This window comes from Calidris pugnax, unplaced genomic scaffold (assembly GCF_001431845.1).
Source record: "Calidris pugnax isolate Ruff unplaced genomic scaffold, ASM143184v1 scaffold9, whole genome shotgun sequence".
NCBI lineage: Eukaryota > Metazoa > Chordata > Aves > Charadriiformes > Scolopacidae > Calidris > Calidris pugnax.
In genome coordinates, this window is record NW_015090778.1 from 1,152,734 (window position 1) to 1,173,934 (window position 21,201).

Below are 21,201 nucleotides of genomic sequence, written 5' to 3' on the forward strand. Positions count from 1 at the left end.
GACTGATGGGCCCAGCACTCTGTTGTGTGGGAGGCTGTGAAGGGAGATCCGCTGCTGTCTCCCCAGGCAGTAAGGAGTGTTTGCAGTAAGGAGCCCCTGGTACGGCTCAGGCAGGGCCAGGCTCTGGGAGGACTTGTTAATGCTGTGAGAAGGAGCCTTTCCCTCGTAACGGGCTAAAAGAGGGATTGCAAACCATGCTGTGGTGCAGCTTATTTATTGTCAGGCTGATAAGTGCGTAAAAGGGATTCCCTGTTCACTGTGTTTGGGCCCCACAGAGACATTACACCTTGCATGGTACCTTGCACAGGTAGCCCCAGGCCAGCCCTGCCTTTTGTCACCTGCAGGGAGAACTGCTCTGTTCCAGCCTCGAGGCTTGGGCAGGGAACCTGCACGGACAGCACTTCTTCCTGTGAAGTTAGTTGCTTTCCTGTTGTGGAGACTTTATTAAATCATCAAAGTTTTGTGTCTATTTCAAAACTGTGGCAAAGAGAAATCTAGAAACACTGTGCCTTGCCTTGTATTTGTCCATCATATTCAGTAAGGGCATATAAGAAGCCAAAAATGCAGCTTTATTTTTCTGATTTGTGACTGTGCAGCTTTGGTACTCAGAGAAATCTCTTCTACCCATAAATCAAAGTATATTTGACATAGCAGGCACTGGGAAGACGCAAACACTGCAGGTCCTACCCTTGCAGTCCTCCATGCAGGGAACCTGCAGTCTGGGTGTCATCCAGGGCTGATTTGGATATATCTCCTAAGAAACAGTGTGAACCACCACAGCTTCCATCAGTCTGGCTCCTTACTGCGGTTGTAACCTTTGTGATCACCCTGGAAAGGTGCGAGTCAGGATTGCTTGCTCTCAAGAGTTTAAATGAGTAATAATTAATACTCCCATGTCTGGGTTCCATTTGGAACCAGCCTGTCTGGAGTTCTTTTGAGATGGTTATGTCATTGCATTTGTTAATAGTAAAAATAATCAATTTATTCTAATCTAAATGTGTTCAGATTTGACCTCTGTCCCCTAGATGTGATTATACCTTTGTCATAGTAGAGAAACCTCTGCTGCCAAATTTCTGTTCCCTTTGTGGTTCTTCTGGACAGTGATCAAGTCATTGCTTAACCTTCCTTTCATAAGCTAATGAATTGAGGCTGTCAGTGGAACCAGTCAGACTGTACCAGTAACAAAGTGCCAAATGCAGAGGTAATGTCACCTCATTTACAAACCTGCAGGTCACATTTCCTTTTTTGCAGACAGTGTTACCTTGAGAGCACTCATTATAACAAACACGGCTTTTTTTATTTTATTTTTTTTTCCCCGGAGTGGCTGCTTCTGAAGATGGCATTCCCGTAACAAACACAGCCTTTTTTATTTTTATTTTTTTTTCCTCGGAGTGGCTGCTTCTGAAGATGGCATTCCCCATCCTGTAAGCTGGCTGGCATTCTTGGCTCCTGGCCATGTGGCTTTCTACTTGTTTATACTGTAATATGTATTGTTTGCAAGCACCCTGCTTTACCAAAAGACCCAGCTCATGCTTAGTAACTTGCTGCTTTAGCTCATCTGTGAGCATGATGCAGAGTTATCTTAATGCTTTCTCCTAAGTCACTAATGATGATTGAGCAGGAGCAAGAATGAATTCTCGTGGGACCCCATTAGTGGCATCTCCCTGTGATGGTAGCTCTCTAGCTTAGTTTTATTTTTGAGACCTGTCAAATAGTCAGACTTTTTAGCATGTTAAATGTGTGACAGCCCGAGTTTGTGTCACAGTAAGTCCTGAGACACAGTGTTAACTGGTGATGTCAGATGCCCTAGAGAAATCAGTTATACCAGCAACCTTATCTAGGATACGTACTAAGTTTGTATTCTCATCCAGATAGTATCAGTTTAACACTATCTATTTTCTGTAGCCTATTCTGATTGATACCTGGCCAGTCCTCCTTCGCTTATGCATTACTCAGTATCAGGAATCTGTTAATTTGCTGTTCGTTGCTATTAGGCTGATGGACCTGCTTTGTCCCATTAAATTCTTGTCACAGGCCTGTGGTTTTGGGAGCTGTGTGGGTGCCTGTTACCAAGTTTGGACAGGAGTTTTGGAGCCATACTTGGAAGGGCTGCATTGCTGATTCAAAGCTAGAAGAAAGGTAAAAAGTAGATCTTGGTGTTTCTCCAGTGTTCCCAGACTTGCAAAAAATCAGTATTAGTACTGGCTTTTAAAAATCTTTTGGATGCAAGTTACCTTGACTTGCTGATTCAGAACTATGTAACTTTAGCAGCTGCTGTGTAACATTCTCCAGAGTTACTGCTGGGACAGAAAGTGGATCATCATCGTATGATAGAGGTAATTCATTGGGCTTTTGTCCACATACAGAACAGAAACAATTCAACTACTACTGACTCTTGTGCTGGCATCACTTACGCTACTTTTTCCAGATACCAGACCAAACCCCTGTTCTGAATGAGGAGACTCATCTGACTCATCTGTACCAGCAGAGACACTGCTGTGACAGGACACGTTGTCAATAGCAGTGAATTTTACAGAAGTGCTTGTGTACTTTTAGTTAACCTGGGCGTAAGCAGGGGTCTAACTGCAGGAACTTGGCCTGAAATACAGCCTCAGCTGAACAGCTATTCTGACTGTTGTGTGTTCATTTTATGTTTGGTGGTTGGTTTGGTTTTGGTGGTTTTGTTTTTTTAATTTCCTTGTAGCAATAGTGATTAGAGCCTGTCTGTCTCCAGGCTGTGAGGCTGACTGTGCATGCTATGCCTCCTATTGAGTTATGCAGTCCAAATAAATGCAGCATCCCACCCGGAGCGTATTGCATTTCAGCTCTGAATGAAGTGGCTTACACATTATGTCCCCTCACAATGTAGAAGCACTGAGAGATGTAATTAATACTGATACAGGATTTTGAGATTCTCCAATAAGACATGACTAAAAAGAAGTAAACAGTAATTATGTGGTGGTAAATGAGAATATCATGTGTCATGTTAGTATGGATATTGCTGCTTTCAGCTTTTGATATTTAATGCCTAACACCATCCAGATGAAAAGTGGGTTTTATTTTAATTAGGCTGCACAACTCATTGCCTAAAAAACTAGAGCCCTAAAAACTAGAGGAATTCAAAAGGGAGAGCAAGAGATCAGGCATTTGTACATATAACAATGTCTAGACCAGTGCTGACAAGCAGATCTGGAAAGAGAGTTAAACCTCTTGCCTAAGGTTTTAACTGTTAGAGTGGGTTTGGTCATGGCAATCATTAAGTGATCTCTTGTAGGCTTCACCTTGTTGACAATCTCAGAAATGTGCAGATAGTCAGCACCAGAGCTGGGCTTGTGATATGACACATGACTCGCCAGTCTGGGTTGTAACATGCCCAGCCTGTTGCTGCAGCTGAGAACATCTATCCAGAGAAATGTGCGAGGTGCCCAGTGCTGGATCAAGATTAAAAATTATATTTCCACCTGAAAAAAACCCCACCAGTTTTTAGAGTGCCTCAGCTTTTTTCCATTAGTCTTAATGCACTTACATAAATAATAAAACAGGAAGAAGCAGAGCTGGAGAAGTCTCAGTCTATAAACACGTCTCTTTGCATTAAGCCTTGTGGCATAATGGAGGGCATCTCCTGCCATCCATGCTGTCTCCTTAATCATGTAATTATCTTCCTCACTTTCAGTGCTGCATCTCCTTCCTCGTCAGTGCTGCTGATAATGGAGCTTCTATTTACCCTGGCTTCTTTCTGGGGAGCAGCTTTGGTTTCAAAGCCAGCACAGTGGCATATTTTGAATAATTTAGTTCCGGGTGGCTTGAACACTGTGTGAAATTTCCCCAGCTGAGACTGGAGGCTGATTCCTGTGAGTGTTCTGCCAGGAGGCTGCTCTGGAGAGAAGCAGTGGGATCGCTCAGAGTGGTGGGTTGTCGAGACAGAAGAGGACTGAAAGCTTGCCCAACAGGTCCTGTGAGTGCATCTCAGCTCTGCCCTCCCTTAGTGTCTCAGCAAGGACTTGCAGCAAAAAACCCCAAGGCAGAGGAAGGATAGGGGAGCAAGTCGTATTAAAAATGCGTGTGGAGACAGAAACATAGATTTCAGTACCAGGGTGAGTATGATAGGCTTCCCTAGCAAGTTGTGGGTCAAAAATTCCTGGGGTCTCCAAATGCAGGATTTACTTGGCCTATGGTGACTTGGACGAGGGATCTGAACCACTCTGGAGTTAAGGGGTTCAGTGTGGTGCCCAGCTGTCGTTGCCTTTGGAAAGCGTGATATGTTTCTATACATGAAACCCCAGCAGAAGGCCATGTTCTGTTCAGATTCTCTGTTCATACTCTCCCTGTGCTACTTGGCCTTGTGGTTCGTTAATTGCCCTTTGCCATTGCAGCTATCATCCAGCCATGCTCTTTAAGTGCTCTACAACCCTCACTGTGCTAAATCACACAAGCTCAAGTATGTGTCTTGTGCCTTGTAGACGGGGAAGTCAAGGGACTGCAAGAGGCGTCTGGGCTCACTCCAGAAATCTTGGCAATACCAGGTCCCAAGCCCTCTCTCCTGTCTGCCTAACAACTGAGCAGTCATGCACTCCTGATTCTTTTTATTCTCCCCTTCATGTTGAATCTGTGCTTCCAGTGTCTGTTTAGATGAAGTGCTTTTGCAGAAGGTAATAACAGATGGTAGTAATGTAGGTCCCTTCCTTGTCTTTGCGCCTAAAACAGTAGGAGAAATAAATTAGAACAGAAATGCCTCTACAGATTGGTCAGCTAGCTGATGGGCCTGGTCCTTCAGGCTACTCTGCTCTTCAAGGAAAAAGGATTCTTATAACAGCTCCCTCAATCTCCACTTTGCCATGAGCTGCATGCAGAGACACTTACCAGAATCCAGGTGATGGGCCATCTGCTCTGCCAACGCCTCCTCACCTGGGTGGATGCTGAGGTAGCTCTGTGGTAGCTCTGTGCTCTCTGGCAGCAGCTTTCCAAGGGAATGGGTCCATCTGGGGGCTACGCGTGGTGAGTTAGTGAGGGTATATCCTCCCTGCTTAAATGCAATCTGGCTCTTGAGAACTGGGTGATGTTTCCAGCTCTTGGGTTCACCTCAGGTCAAAGCAATCTAACATGCGCTAGAAGTACTGCTGGACAGCCCTTGATCACTGCACATTGTCTGGGCAGTGGTGGGTAAATTCATTATTTACAGGGGAAGAGAGCGTGCATCACTGGAGCCACTACTGATGTTTTACCACACATGTTCAGCCAACCCGGATTAGGTGACTTTTGATGGTCAGAAGCTGGATTTCATGGTGCAGGTATATGCACGTACCTTTGACTGGCCGCCTTCTCTTCTGGATCACACTTTCTACTCCCATGTGCACCTCCCACTACTGGAAGAGAGAGCAGGGTCATTAAGCTGCTCGATAGATCATCACCACCAGGCAGTGATGAAACTCATGTTAAAACAGCCCCTGCTTTTTGCCCTCTCATTTGGATTATAAAGGAGACTTTCATCTTCTGCCTTGTCGTTCCTTTAATCTTCATCAAAGCGGCAAATGCTACATACACTGTTGCCACATTGTTGTGTTGTTGTGGTTGGGTTTTTTGTTGGTTTTTTGGTTGGGTTTTTTTTTTTTAACAAATGAAAAAACCCCTCTCACCAACTCACAGCATGACCCCAGAGACTGTAGAAAGGTAGATAATGGGCTCTGGTAAGATGTGTTACTATCATGGGGAGGGTTTCAATGACTCAATGACTGTCTTAAATGTCTTTTCACAGCTTCAACTTGGAGTCTGTCAATTCCATGCGTTGACTTGGAGACTCTTGATTCAACTACAGCATGGCCCTTGAGCCTGGAGATAGTCTGGTTGTTTTCAAAGCTTGTTAGCAACCCTAGATTGCAGAGACTGTGCCATCTAATGGCCTGAGTTAAAATCCAGCAAAGCTCAGAGTGATTTTGAAACCCTTGGAGATGAACAGATTTTGCACATGATTGACTCCCCCTTTCCAACGGAAAGGGCCTAGATGTGAACAAGAAGCAGGTCTACTATTGATAGCTCCCTTCTGGTGGGAAATTAGGCAGGAGTTGTCTGTTCCATATAATAGGAGGGGAATCTAAAGCTCAGGGCAATCTATTTTCAGAATCTGCCTCCTAGTCTGGACCAGAGCTGGGGTCAGTGCCAGGAGGCCTGACTGCCAGGCCAGCCTCTCACAGAAGTGAAGATACTGTAGAACAATTCAGGTTTGTAGGGACTGATCTAACTCAAAGACCACTTCCAAATTAGATGAAGTTGCTTGGAGCCTTGCCCATTGCAAAGACAACTTATGGCTTGGGTGATACCTCTTCTTCATGCCAAGACAAAGCCCCTCAATGGGGAAACCTTGGGTGGTAGCAGACTCTCTGTTCCTGCGACAGATCTGCAATCATAAAGCCAGCCAAGGATCCTCACGTTGTGCCCAGTTCAGCTGTTGACTCTCCAGCTGCTCTGATGCCCCAGAGGGCTGTTTGCCATGGGGGAGAGGAGCAGCTGGCTGCGCTATGTGAAATGTCTGTGTTTTCCCAAGATACCCATTGTCTGTCTGCAGCACCAGCCTCCACCCTACTTGCTCACTCAGCCGTGGCTGATATGTCTTTAATTAAAGAGAAGGAACAATTTGAGATTTCATTTTCTTTTCTCAACCATATTTCCTATTTCCATCAGAATTTCCAGGGCCCTCTCCCCTTATTTTTGTCATAGAGTTTTGCTGTGTGGCTTTCAGTTTATGGAGTGTCTGCTCTAAAATAAGGAAGAAATAGGAAAAGAAAAAGCTTGTTTTGGGCCAGGGAATTAAGATCCTGGGTCAGATGGCTGCTACGGTCATTAACATATTTACATTTTTGCTTAAGAGCCTGGTCGAGGATCAAGGGAGTTAAGAGTGATTGTCATTGAAATGCAGAGGAAACCTTGCATGAAATTGCCGTTAGTGTCCTATTGTTTGGGGGAAGGGTGAGGGGGGGCAAATGGCCTTCCTTATCCCTGCACTGGTTGTGTTGTGCTTGTCTGCCCAAGTAGATGGGCAGAGGCAGAAGTAACTACAGTGAAGGAAGCCACTGCTCTGACTTGGCTGCTGGGGGGCTTTGTCGGGGGAGCACTCCCTGTGGGGCTGGACCTGGGGCTCAGCGCAGCGGTGCTGGTGGCTGCCAGTCATCGTCTGTCCTCTCGGTGAGACAAAGGTGCTCGGCTGGGCTGGTGGCACAACTGGCCCTTAACGAGATCATCATGGATAAATGCATGAAGCGACTAGCAAAGGTCAGTTGCCGCTTTTATAATTGATGGACCCAAGTGTTTTGAGTGTGCCATTGCACGTTTTTGCCGTGTGCGGGGACACGTGTTCTGCAGGACCGGCTCAACCCCTTGATTTTTGTGGCTAGCTGCGATATCAGAAACAGTCAATTTGAGGCAATTTGAAGTGTTGGGGTGGATTTTGAGTGCTGTGGTGACAGATGAGATTTTTATATGCTGAAAAAAAATATGTTTAAACATAAATAAGAGACCTCCCTTACAGCTGGAGTTTACAGTAAAACATTCTGCTCCAGGTTGTGGAAGCAGCAATCTAGTTCTGCTCTGAGGCAGGCCTTTTCAGCTCAGATACCAGTTGTTCATTGTTCACCTCTTTCATGCTGTTCAGATCCACCGTTTTAATTCAAATCTATTTCTAATTAGTATCATTAACTTAGTGCCAAAAAGAAAATTATACGTAGTAACGTGAAAGAGGAGAACAGGCTCCCTAGCACTGAAAATACTAGCTACCTTCTGCCACTGCTGTGATTTCGGTGGGGCAAGCAGCAAGACAGTGAGCTGAAGGAGGAATGCTGGTGCCTATTGGTGTGAGAGAGAAGCATCCTTGGAGCAGAGGCTCATTCAGAGCCACCAGACAGGCTTCAGCCGGCTGTCCGTTCGGAAAACAAGTGGCCAGTAACAGGTATGGACAGTACCATCTTGAGTGACAGGATCGTTATCTGTTCTAACGCTAGTGAGTCTGGAGTCATCCCTATGTCCTTGTGGGCTGGTTTGAAGCTCTGAAGCAGTTGTGTAATTTCTGTTCTTGGTTACAAAATGTTTCTTTTCGGAATGCTTTAAAGCAGAACAGTCTGGGAAAAGTGGTTTGTGATCTGGAGCAGCTCTTTGGTGCTTTGAGAGCCTGTGTGCTTCAGCTCTGTATCTCTTCTGCCCTTTGAAGGAATAGCCATGTTCCCCACTGCTGTGACCATTGGTCTTTCCTACAAAGTCAAACAGTGAGCACACAGCAAGGGGGGAGAGTTCCACGCTTCAGTTGCTGACCCTGGCCCTTAAAGTAGGGAGGCATTTAAGCCTTCAAGAAGCAAATGGATTTGTCCTAGACAAGATAGGTTCTGACATCTTAAATGTCAAGATATAGTTAAAGTGGTGCAGTTAAGTAAGACGTTGGTTAGGTCAAATATTTTCAGGAAACAAGGATGAACACAGCAGTATCCATAGGATTGCAGGTGTTAGATCCATTCGCTGAATGACTCATCTCCCAGCTTCTGCAAATTCCCCTTGAGAAAGGTCATCTCAGGTATTATGCTAATAATACTTCATTTCCTGGGTATCTGTGCCTCTGGGGTTGGGTCCTGCACACTGAGACAGGCTTAGGAGTCCCAGCAAGAATCAAAAAGCATCAGAGCTGAGTCTGAGTGGAATGGCCCTGATTTTGGGGTTGGTTTTAAAATTTGATCTGTTAACTCAAAGTATCAGTGTGGGCTGACTGGAGTAGGGGAGCTAAACTTCTCCAGGGATTAATATTAAGCCCTTGTTGAACGGTAAACAGCTGATGAAATCCACCTTTGGCTCTGGGTGCCAGCTGTCAGGAAGGTACATCCAGGCCACCTCGCAAGGACAGAACAACCCTTGGCAGAGGGTGGGGGAAGAGTGCCCAGCTCTGGCTGTCCATAGGTCACTTGGTTTGTCTTGTTTTGTGTAATCCACTTGGCCCAGCAGCTTCTCACAGAGGGGCTGCTGCCTTGACAAAATAGACGACCAGCCCTGCTCCAGAGACCCCAGGAGCAGCAGGACAAAGGTGCTTGGGATGGAAGGAGATGAAGCCAGATCCTTGCACGTGCGTACTGCGTCCTCTCAACAAGCTGCCCGTGCCTGAGGCCAGTCTGTTTAAAGCTGCTCCGCTTGCTTCAGAGCAGTGCCAGCCCTGCTGCTGGCAGGCTGCATCCTCTGCCACATCCCCCTTCTCACCCCTTCCCTTGCCAAGGGAGACTTTACTCCGCCGTGTCTGATTGAAGGCTGGGCGCCTGTTCAGCTTTTGTTCTCCGTTAGGAAAGAATGAGGATTGTCAGGACCTTTTTGGCTCTGCCAAGGCCTTTTATGTCCCAAATGTTTCCATGAAAAGACTCCCTCCTGACCACCGTGCCCCCTGACAGCCATTCAATCCAGCCAACAAGCTTGATATCATTATCTACAAAAGGAGGCCAGTGAGCACCAGGGTCCTCACAGCCAAGTTTGGGAAATCAAAGGCAAAGCTCCCAGCAACAGAGAGCTGGCAGAGACCAGACTGCACCACAGCTAGTGCAGGCTGGTCTGGCAGCTTGTGTCCACTAGTTTTCAAAGCACAAAAGAAACGTGCTCGGCGCGGTGCCAGCACTGGCTCTGTTGGGGCTGGGGCTGTGCCCGTCTGTGAGCTGGCAGCCCCTCGCAGGGTGCCCTGGGGAGCTTGGTGTAGGCTGGAGGTCACTGGAAGCAGTTGTCAGTTTGAGCAGACTTGCAAAGCTGTCTCCTTTCGATCAGTGGCATTTTTAGGAGATGAACCACTTAGTGTGAAGGAAAATGGTGATGTTTTTGGTCAGAGGTCAGAGTGCGATTCACTCCAAATCTCACCTGGGACTTTTCTTCTAATGACTCTGGTTTACGTTCTGAAAATGTCGTGTGACTGACTTGTCATTCTTATTTTGATGTAACGTTTGTCTGCTTTGCTCCCTGTCCAAAGACCTTCCTTCCAATCCATCATAAAATACAGAGCTCTTCAGCAGTGAAAGCATTTCCCATTTTGAAGGCATCTGTAGAGGTGATCTAGAAAGGTGACTGTCAGAAACACTGAGCACAGAAAGAGCTTGAGGAGGGATGGCGTATTCCTGTGTTGCAATTGTGTTAGGAAATACAGGAGTAAAACTGTTTTCAGTATGGTTTATCTCACAGACTGCATCTCTGGCTTCCTACCTAGTCCAGATAGAGAGAGATATAAAAAATAGCCAAAAGAAATGATGATGCAGAGGGAAGGAAAGTGAAGGGAGCTGACTTAGCAGAAGCTTGGGTGGAGACAAGGTGAAGGTGTGGATGATGATGCCTGGGTTTTTCCCTCTCTGCAGCAGGGTGCTTTGTAGTCCCTGGGCACTGAAAGGAAGCTGGAAATGTAGTAGCAGGGCAATGTGTCCCAAAACCTAGAGCAGCCCCTGGGGTCCCTGTGGGTCTGCAGTGGGTGATGAATGCCTAGGAGGGCAGAGTTGTGTTTAACATGGAGTGATTAATTCTGGCACTTCCCCTCCTATCCCAGTTTGATCCTGACAACACCGGCTACATCAGCACTGAGAAGTTTCGCTCCCTTCTCCAGAGACACGGATCAGAGCTGGACCCCCACAAGTTGGAGGTCCTGCTGGCCCTGGCGGACAGCAACTCCGAGGGGAGGATCTGCTACCAGGACTTCGTCAACCTGGTAAGTGCTCTGGCTGGCAGGGCCTGTCAGTCCTTGGCTCCACTTAAAACGTTGGCTGTTGAGGGGGACGGTCTCTCTCTCTCCCTCCCTCCCTCTATCAAGGCCAGTGTTTGCTGTGTCCCTGCATCACACTCCGCGTGGCCTTGCTGAAATATTCAGTGGTGATTGAACTCTCAAGCTAAGAGTCAAGTTGCTGCTGATTTTTCCAAAAAGCAAGTCTGCATGGGGATAAACAGTGGGAGTTGTTGTAAGAGGAACATGAAGCAATGGCTGCTGTGAGTTTAGAGGCTTTTGCTCTCATTAGCTGTCACAAGGAGCCATTTGTTTGCAAGCAGCAGTTTGCCAGACTGGATGTCTCCTATTTTATCTAGAGATTTCACCACTTCCAGACAAAAATATATAGATAACGTTGTGTTGACTTGCTGGGTGGAATCATATTGCACTGCTGTAGGCATCAACAGCAACAGGGATAAAGTGTTTCTAGGTCATGTTCATTTTATCCCAGGTGAGATGTCTCAGACGGCATGAGTCATGATCTGGATGCCTCTCTATCTGTACTAATTAGTCAATTAGTGAAGGGATCTCTCTTTCTCATCAAGGCAGTTTGGCGAGCCAACACAGATGTAGACATATGTTGTTAGATGCCTAGGATGGCCTAGACACATTGTTTGCAAGATGGATATCTTGAACAGTGGCCATTCCAGAGGCTTTTCCCTGTTCTTGCTCTGTCATTCCGCACCTGAGTCCCAGCAGATTTAGTGCAGCAATAAGAGAAATTTGGGTGACAAAGTCAGTGAGCAATGAAAGTCAGTGATGTCTCTAAGGTTTCACTGGAAAGCTTGATGTGTTCTTGATGCAGAGGATAATAAATTGTGTCTCTGTGTGTTCCTGCTGTCAAGATGGGGATTTGATCCCTCTGTTTGTCATGGTCACTCCTACATGTGTTCTTGGTTTAGAAAGAAAGTGTCTTCCGTATGTCCTGTTTTCACATTGATCAGAAAAGTACGCTAACAGGGCACAGCTATCAAGGATCCAGGTCACAACCTCAGTCAGGCTGTTGTCAGTGTGAAGTTACTGTGATTCAATGACATAAATCTGCTGTATCTAACCAAGCTGTCTTGTTAGCCCCTTGCACGTATTTAGGTACACGGTAAAATAAATGTAGCAACTATTAAATAGATCACAGTGAGTGTGAGGTTTTCCTCAGCTCCAGCTTAATAAACAGTGTGGTCAATGTACTCTGTGATCAGCAGTGTATTTATAGTAACAGCTGCTTGTTCTACAGCTTGGTATATTCAAAGTACCATGCAAGCATTCACTAATTGAGCTGCACAACACTTAGGTAGTGGGAAGAGGCATTATCTCATTTCTTGTACAGAAATGATGGCCTAGGGCCAGCCAACATGTTGGCAACAAGCTCGGGAATAGAACTGAGGTTTTCCCTCTCTCCTCGCTCCACTGTGCTTGGGAGCAGCACAAGCTAATGAGGGGCAGGAGGGAGGTGAAAGGCTTGGACATCCTCCTCCTCTGGGGAATGGGAGATTGTGCCAGCTCACACCCACCTGATGTGATTTCTGCAAAATGGCCAATTTCCTTCACTATTATTGAATGACTCCTGTAAAGAAGCCATTGATTCTTCTGTCATCAGTCCCTCTATCCTCATCTGCATTTTTTGCACTTCCTAATCAATAGGCATTGCAAATGCCAGAACATTAAACTATTTACAAATGGCATCCCTCTTCTCATTCCTCCTCTAGTTGCTATTGATTTCCAACGTGCAAACTTTTTAGGGCTCCTTCTCTTTTCCCTAGTCTCCTGCTCCCAAACCTGCTTTTTGAACTTCCTGATGGAGAGGAAACTTCCTGATCCTGTTGACACAGAATCACTGTGAAATTAGTGATATTCTTCACTTTATAGCTGTCAATCCTGGAAACTATGTGTGGTGCTGTTTAAGTACATGCTTGTGCTTGATGATCATCAGCCATCTCTGCTTTTTGCTCGGGTTAATTTGACTGTTTCAGTAGCTTAGCAAGAATTGATCTGCACCCAAAAATGATGGTGCTGGCTGTGGGGAAGGGAAGGGCTGACCTTTCACTAGATCCACAGAGGTTTTACAAGTGTGCCTCTGTGTGGGGGGGTTTCCTTTTCTCCATCAATATTCATGAACAAGTACTTGGACATGATCAGAGAATCTCACGGCCTCCCAAATGTGCCCAAGCTCCTGAAACTTTGTGCAGGAGGTAAAATTGCATTAATAAGGCTCTGGCCACTGGAGAGGCCTTGAAGGGAGGAGTGGGGCTGGATATCAGAGGTGCATTACAGAGCAGTTGGCAAAGCAGAGGTGTGGAAGGAAGGGGACTCCTCTGTGTGTCTCTTACAAACAGCTCTTTCTGTTTCTTTCCAAGGATGGGGATGGAAGGAGCTGATGAGCTGCCTGCTCAAGGTCCTATGAAAAAAATTAACTCTATCCCAGCCAAAGCCAGTACAAACATGCGCTGTCTCACAGAATCCAGCAGAAAGTAGGGTTTAACCACTGGATATCAAGAGAACAGTTTTCAATAATGCATTGCTGGAAGTCACTTGTTCTTATTAGCCACTTCAGTGATAAAAGCAAGGCTTGGTTCTATCCCTTGTGGGAACACTGTGCATGCCCGTAGGTTTTTCAGGGCTGTACTTTCTGCTTTGAAAGGTAACTCTTGCTTTTGCTGTTTCAGTGCTTGCAATGGTAAGTTTTACTTGGGATACATCCTTCAACCTGGCTTGAACTGAAATGAGAGGAAACAGTGAAAGCAAAGCTGTAGCTAGGAAAAAAGATAACTTTTTCAAAGGAGAAAACATTGAATTTTATCTTTTGGCTTTGTGAGTGTGTATGTGGCAGCACCAGGAGGGCTTTATTATCTTTGTAGAGGTGAGCTTTTAAGAATTCACATACTGTATTCTTGTTTGTGGGGCGGTGAGAGAGGTCCTTTAAACCATGCTGTGCTCGGAGTTTTTTTTAATGGCACTTAAAAGTACTTTGTAGTGCGGTCATAAAGTAGCTATAAATTGTCTTTGCATGTCCTTTGCTGAACCAGCTGACAGCCTGCAGAGAAGGCTTAGGTGAACAAGGCTTTGCAAGAACTGCATATAATTCTTTATTACCTGAGTCACTGGAAAGATAAGCAGTAAAGCCTAAATCTGCAACTCTCGGGGGGATCCCCAAGCAAGACAAAAGTTTGCCCAAATGAGTATCTCCTCTTCTTGCTAAATCCTTGTTCACTTTCTAATGAGTGTTTTAAGCTTAAAGGGCTATTGCAGAACAGCCTCAGTTCTAGCGGTCTTGTCTGGTGTTCTGTTATTTTGTTCTCACTGTTGCTATTCTGGAAAGGTTTGTTGCAGGCAAAGCTGCAGGTTTTATAGCTGCTTTTCTTCCCCCCTGCTTCCAATTAGATGTGTTTTTGAACAGGTCTGCCAAACATCAAGAGGACTCCCATCTGGAGCCCTCTGGGATGTCCTTCAGCTTCCCGTGGAACACCCCTTTATGTGCTCCCTCTGTCTTTGATTCTCTGTCTTGGCTGAAAGCATAGGATTCCTGAGCTCTCTTTTTGGCTTTTATTCAGAGGTATAATAATAAATATTTAATTTAAAAAGGTTTGAAAATCTCTTACTTCAGTATTTGATCTAATATTATGCTATTATGAGTAAGGAGGTTTTTTCAAGAGATAGATGAGAGTAGTCACATGATTGTGTCCTTGTCCATCTCTTACCTCTCAAAGCGTTAAAGCCCTTATGGAGGTGCAAAGTTCTTACTCCAGGGACTGTTTCCAGAAGCAGGATAGCCCTCCTGACAAAGTTACCTCACAGTGCCTTCATGTTGTTTTCCTTCCCATTTTGGAGAAAAATGGTGATTTTTGATGTTCCAAGAGCCATGTGTCTCTCCTGAGGGGGGAGGGGGGAAAGCGGTCAGAGGGCCAAGTGAGAATCTTAAAAGTTAGTAACTGGGATGTGAGGGCTGCTTTTGGATTGTGGTCAGCTTGTACATTGATCTGAGTCCATTAGATACTGGCTACACATAGCAGGAGAAGAGAGAAATTTCTGCCAAGTGAACTAGTCTGGCAAATAATCATTATGCCAGTTAAGTGGAATTTAGCACTGAAATTTCCATCCTTAACCATGATTCCTCAGCTGTTTTCAATCATGTGCAGTTAAAACTTGAGAAGCACAATGTCAACCTAAATGGTAGTTTTAATTGTGTGTGTATCTGAAATACGCATGTGAGTGGGAAATGTTATAAAGATACTTTAAAAAAAATTTCGCTACAGAAAATTAAATCTGGAGTCATTTCAGTTGTAGAATCCTTCCCAGCACCAATGAAAAATAGAACAGGTGGTGGGGGAGGTTGACCTTTCAAACTTTCTGTGTTTTGACAATGTTATTTGAACTGAAATGTTAGTCTTGTCCTGCAAGCAGTGCTCTTGCAATTAACCTTGAAATCTAAATGTGGTTTACCTTTTCTGATGGAAATGCTGGAAGGTCTAAGCCTGGCACATTTAATAGGAGTCCAGACAAAACCTTAAGCAGGGAATACCCTTGTAATGACCAGAATAATTTATTTGATCTCTCCTGCCTCTAACTTTACTTGAATCCCTAGAGTAAGCTACTGCTTGGTCAGAGCAAATCAGGATGTTGGTATTTGCTTTTTTTCCAATTGATACTGTTTGGGAAAGTGCTTCCAGGTTGGCTCAGAGGATGCGAACATCTGTGACAGATGAACGTGATGCTGAGCTATGCGTTTTGGGAGAAGCAGTCTTTACCCACATTAGCATTTTGGTGAAGTGTGGAGTGAGGGAAGGAAATAAATGTGAATCTTGAAAGCAGAATTGATTGGAAAGGCTGCATTTGTAAGTAAAGTGGGTTATAAAACTGGAGCTGATAGAGGCTTTTAAAAAGCTTGTGCTAACTTCTGATTTAGTGTTCTGTGTCTTGGAAGATCAGAGCTGGAGAGCTGAATGCATTGCCTGTCACAGTGTTGTATGTGTTTAAAAATAGCTGTAGGCCAGCCTCAAAAACGCCAATACGTAATGGGCAGAAATCTATGTTTTTCAAAACCTCCTGAGTGAGCCTGAATAAAAGTAAAAAGAGTTCTGTGCCCCACACAAGCCATGAAACTGCAGATGGGGAAATACTACATGACTTGGCTATTGATTATCTGGGGCAGCAGCAGTAGTACAGATAGTGAAGAAACCCAGAGAAATTGGTCTGCCAGTGGGAATGGACAGTTTCCATTGCAAGTTGCAGATTATTTGAGGCTGGTTTTAGATTGGCATGTGTTTTGAGCAAAAGCAGGGCTTTGCACTTTACCAAAGTTTGGCACTGTCCCCCACAGGATGGTAAGGACTCTTATTCTAAATTTTGGCATTTTTTCAATGTTGAAGACAGGTTCAGATCTAAGTATGAATTTTTTTTTTTTCCTTTCTGGCAGATGTATTAAGCCTATCCTTTGAGCAGAGCTGTAGCACTAAGCCTTGTTTTGTTTCAGTATGGTAATACCAAAGGGCAGAGGTGGCAGTACATGGTTACCAGTCATGTCAGCTTGGCTGTTTTGCAAGGGAAATTTCTTTCTCTCTGCATAATAACTTTTTGCAGGCATGAAGGACTAAGGGAATGTGTTGTTCCCTACCACTACCTTCATTCCCCACATACAGTTTGTGGTACCCATCTGCCTGCAGCTTTAATATCACGCTCATTAAAGAAGTCCCAGATCAATGGCATGAAGAGTAGTGGGGTGGGCTGCCCTGAGCTTCTGGAGCTATAATAATGTGCAGGCCAACAATGGGCCCAGTGTTCTTTCAGCTGATGATTAAATACTTGGCTCATAAATACCAATATTATGTAATTCTGAAGTCAAGTCAGCAAATCATGACCATATGGAAGACTCTCTGTTTGGGAAGATTTGAGTCTTCCAAAGTCAGTCTGAGGAACAAAATAGGCTTCTCATCAAGAGCTGGTGAGAGCAGAGGTAGTGGCTTAAATCCTCTATCTCTCCTTTTGCCCATCACCTTCCAGCTTGAGATTAAAAGCATGATCCAAAGGCCTGGGGTTTATGTGAGTAGGCCCAGGACTGTTGTGTTTGCTTGAGCCCTGACAGTCAGCTCTGCTGCCTCTGGAGCTCATTTCCTCATTGGTGTGATGGGCAATGATTGCAGATGGGAACCAGCAGGATGTTCTCTTACTGAGAGGCCTAATTTTAACAGGTGCTCAGTACATCCGGTCATCCACATCTTAGTTGATTGTGAGGGCTTTTGAGCACACATAGTGTGCTTCTGACACTCCATGTCCCTGCCTCATCAGGGTGTGAAACCACGCCAAGGCTTTAGCATTTAGAGGGAACCTGGACCTCTAAATACTCTAAAGGAAGCCTGACAAATGTTATATTCCTGCCTGAGATGGCAGGAGGTTTAGTTAGTGCTAAGAGCTCTCAAGAGTTAGAGTTGTAATTATGGGTACTAAAGGCTTTTCACTTTCTGGGTAAATTGAAACCTGGTCCCCATTGACCCAGCACCTACTGTTGCTGGTGAATGTAGGGAGTATCTTGCTCCTTGCCAGTATTGTTCCTTCCAAAGAGTCTGCTGGTATATGGCAATCTGGGAAGAATACTCTTCTCTTGGTGCTGGATATCTCCATATGTTCTGCAAGACTGTAGCAGTTTGTGATCTGCTCCATTTCATTTGCAGGCAGTTTTCTTGCTGCATCTTTGCTAAGAGCTGATGAATTTGCATACCCAGTAGATCCTACCTATATCTTGGGACAGGATTCCGGCCACCTATGAAGTTGACTTCAAAGCTTGTTTCTATCTCTGAACACTTTGATCCCATGACCTCATATCTGAATTAGCCATAAATGATTTCTCAGTCATTTGCTTTGGTTTATATTGACAAATGCTAGAAACTCTTAATCCATTTGCAAGTTTATCTGTGCCTATCTCTCAATATCTGGGGAGGGCTACCAAAAATCAACTAGGAGGAAGAGGCTGTGCTTGCTACTTACAAGTGCAGTTGATGTGATACATCCATACCTGTTTTTCAGAGAGGCTACCAATGGGTAGTGCTTCATAGTGTATAGAAATAACCCTGTTGTGTGTTGAGGCATACAAGGTCTTTCTCCAGCAGTCACGTGCTCCTCAGGGAGCTATCATCATTTTGCCCAAGGGCTTCCCTTGCTCTTGTAATATCAATGTTTACTGCTTTCCTATCATTACCAGTTTAAGTAACTCTTGGCATTTTATTATCCACATGTGGCCAGAATATAGAACCAATATGGAACACCTTGTAAAAATAATGGGGTGTGAGAACAGGTAGTTGAGAGAACAAAGCTACAACTGTCTTTTATCATTTCTTGGAGGAAATCGCATTGTTGTGAGCTTCCATTTTAGCTTCTATGTGGGGTGTGGAAGGTCCCATGTTTTATTTTCCTCTCTTGGGGGAGGAAGGCAGAGCTTTCTGCTGACAGAAGGGCTTGAAAGCAGTGCAGCCTGGATTCTTCTAACTGTAGGCTATGGCCTTGGGCAAGTCACATAGTGTTGTGAGGTCTAGCTTCCCACTGCTCCAGGAGGCTTTGTTCATCTGAGGTGTGATTTCCACAGTGATCCTGCAATATCTTGCTCTTAACAAAACTAAGACAATCTTTCCCTTCTGTTTCATTTTTAGTATGTTGAAGAACACCTTCAGAAACATCATGCTGATGAACTTGCACTGCCCTGGCTGCTTTTGAGCTCTTTGGGCAGCATTAGCAGTAATGCAGAGCAGGACACTGGACTGACAGGCTGTGCTAAATTCAGGTGATTAAACTCAGCAAGACCCTTTTTGCTGTGCTCAGCAATAACAGATGGGTTCAGTGGTGCCTGCGGTAGGATTCTCTGCTGAAAAAATGCAAGGAAGTTTCTGTTACGAGCCTAGCCCAGACATGAGTGTTGGCAGCCTTTGGAGTTTCCTGCCCATCTCTCTCACCAGTCTCTGCAGCCATGAGGCGATCATCTGCTGAGGGTGGTCAGCACTTCTTGATGCTGAGCTGCAAAGATGATTTTCTTTGGTTGACTCTGGAAATGGTTATATTTTCCACTGCAGGGAAATGCACTGACCGTTTTGTGGTAGGCAGGAAAATCACACATATCACTGTAATTAGAATAAGCGTCTCAGCAGCTTCAGACAACTGTCTGGTATCTTCATCTGTAGCAGGCAAATTTACAGTTTCAGTTGGAATTCATTCTCGGCCACAAGAAGAGTGAAGCCAGAGAGAACAGAATGAACTCTGCAAGGGAGCATGCACAGTACGTCTGCGACAGAGTGCTCTGAACTAACCCAAGGGAAGCTTTCTTCTGTGGACATGGTGAGGCTATTACCTGGCTGCCTTTTGAAACAGAGGTGTGTCTGTCACCTACCAAAGCATCTCACAAATGCTAAGGAAAGATTTACACCTCCTGGATGTTTCTCTATCAAAATATTGTCTTTCAATATGAGTGGACTTTCTTAATGCAACAGAAGATCACCAAAAATTTTTTTTTCCTCCTGTTCCCTAGTTTTAGGTAAAAGCTTTTGGATGATAGACTTGAGAAGACTGGGAGAAAGATTTTTGTGGACTGATTTTTTTTTTCCCTTCTTTGCCTTTTCTGCTTCTTTGCCAGAAGTGTTATTTTACAAGCGTGTTATGAATGAGTGAAGGAAAGAGAGAGCAAAGGAGAAAGAGATTTTAGGGTAAACCTTTTTCTCACTAAAATAACACAAAAAGAGCAACAACGACATTTTTTTTCCCCAGTTTAAAAAAACTTGAAATAGAGCGATTGCCTGCCAGTGTCTCTCACATTGGTGAATTTCTGCGTTGGAGGGACAGGCTGCAAAGGGAGGGCTGGGAAGGGACGGGATCTGCTGGGAGAATGGGTCGCAGTGCCATGACCTCAGATGGCCCCTTTGCCTTCCTCTAGTGATTAACAGGAGGTGGCTCCCTGCAGTGATTACTGTGTTTTAAGCTGCTTGGTCCAGCTTGGAACAATTACCCGGCTGCTTGGGCACTGAGAGCACAAGCTCTGGGCATTCCTGTCTTTGGGATATTAGCCGAAACCAGTGTGATCCAAGACAACTGGAAGCCAACACTGTTGAACGTCGTCTCTTATTTGGTTCTGATGCTGGTACTTTCTGAGTTCAGTTAGCAGCTCTTTCAGAAGAAGGACCAGGCTGTCACATTCACTTTGCTGCCTTTTACTGTAAAAGGTCCCCCTACAGTGGTCTTTATGCGTAATCAGCCTTTTCAGCCTTCCTGCCAAAGATTCAGTCAGTACAGACAGTGACTCTAATGCAGCAGGTTTGTTTGACATCAGGGCTAATTAGCAATTATCCAAATCTTGGAGCAAGCTCTTTCAGACCTAATTTTTTTTCTTCCCCCCCCCCCCGCCCCAAGCAGGCTAGGCATAAAATTCCATCTGCCTAATTTGCAAATGCAAATGCTTTAATTATGCATCCAAATTGGGAAAGTGTATGCTCAAAAAGATAGAGAGCTAATTCTATGCATGTAAGATGATAATACATATACAAATTAGCTGTATCCTCCAAAGCCTGTGCCATCTTGAAACCTGCCCCCTCTGAGGAAAATTGTTTTAAAAGAAGAAATCCATTCCTCTTGCAAGTTTACTGTGGCTAAGCCTGTACACCAGTTTAGTTCATTGTTTTGTTGCTGTTGCTTGTGTGGTTTTGTTTTACACAAGGGGTAATTTTCTTTGCCTAGAGATAATCCTGTCAACAAGGACTGGAACAGAAGAGTTAGATGCTGTGGATGTACTGCTGCTACATTGAAGAATTTTTCTGCCCTGAGCGATGACAGGTGTAGGGAAGAGTGATAGAGCCTGGGGACCTGAGGGAAGGAGGATACAGAATATGGATTGGGATAACTGATGGTGAAGACAGTGGATAGAAGGCTGGAGAATGGGCCAGAGGGCTCAGCCAGGTGCATCAGCAGCCTCTGCTCTGCCTTCCTGGTGTTCTGCCCTGACCTCATTTATTGGCATCGTAATAGCAGATCCTGGTCCTGTTTTTCCTCCCACCCCATGTAGGTCACCCCATGATCATCTTGAGACTTGTGTTGCTAGGGCTCCAACTTGGTTGCGGTTGCCCAGCCTGCCTGGATCTGCTGCTACCAATCTGGCACTAATCTCCCTGGATGGTTGCGCCGTGTCTTGGATGGTTTCTTCTCCTCATGGTTTCTTCCTTTTCTTTTTTACCCAGATGAGCAACAAAAGGTCAAATAGTTTCCGCCAAGCCATCCTGCAGGGGAACAGGCGGCTGTGCAGCAAGGCGCTGCTGGAGGAAACGGGGCTGAGCCTTTCGCAGAGGCTGATCCGGCACGTTGCATACGAGACCCTGCCTCGAGAGATAGACCGCAAGTGGTACTACGACAGCTATACCTGCTGCCCTCCTCCCTGGTTCATGATTACCATCACTATTGTAGAGGCAAGTACCTTAATTTCCCTTCTCTGGGAGCCC

The 21,201-nt window shown here is 45.1% G+C and overlaps 1 protein-coding gene across 3 annotated transcripts in view; it reads left to right on the forward strand.

Moving 5' to 3' along the window:
- Nucleotides 1-21,201, forward strand: part of RHBDL3 (rhomboid, veinlet-like 3 (Drosophila)) — a 66,862-nt gene that overhangs the window by 27,935 nt on the left and 17,726 nt on the right. For all 3 annotated transcript variants that reach the window (XM_014954135.1, XM_014954119.1, XM_014954127.1), the window contains 2 exons: nt 10,535-10,693; nt 20,944-21,168. In XM_014954135.1, coding sequence (XP_014809621.1) covers nt 10,535-10,693; nt 20,944-21,168 — 384 coding nt within the window. The remainder of the gene's footprint in view (nt 1-10,534; nt 10,694-20,943; nt 21,169-21,201) is intronic.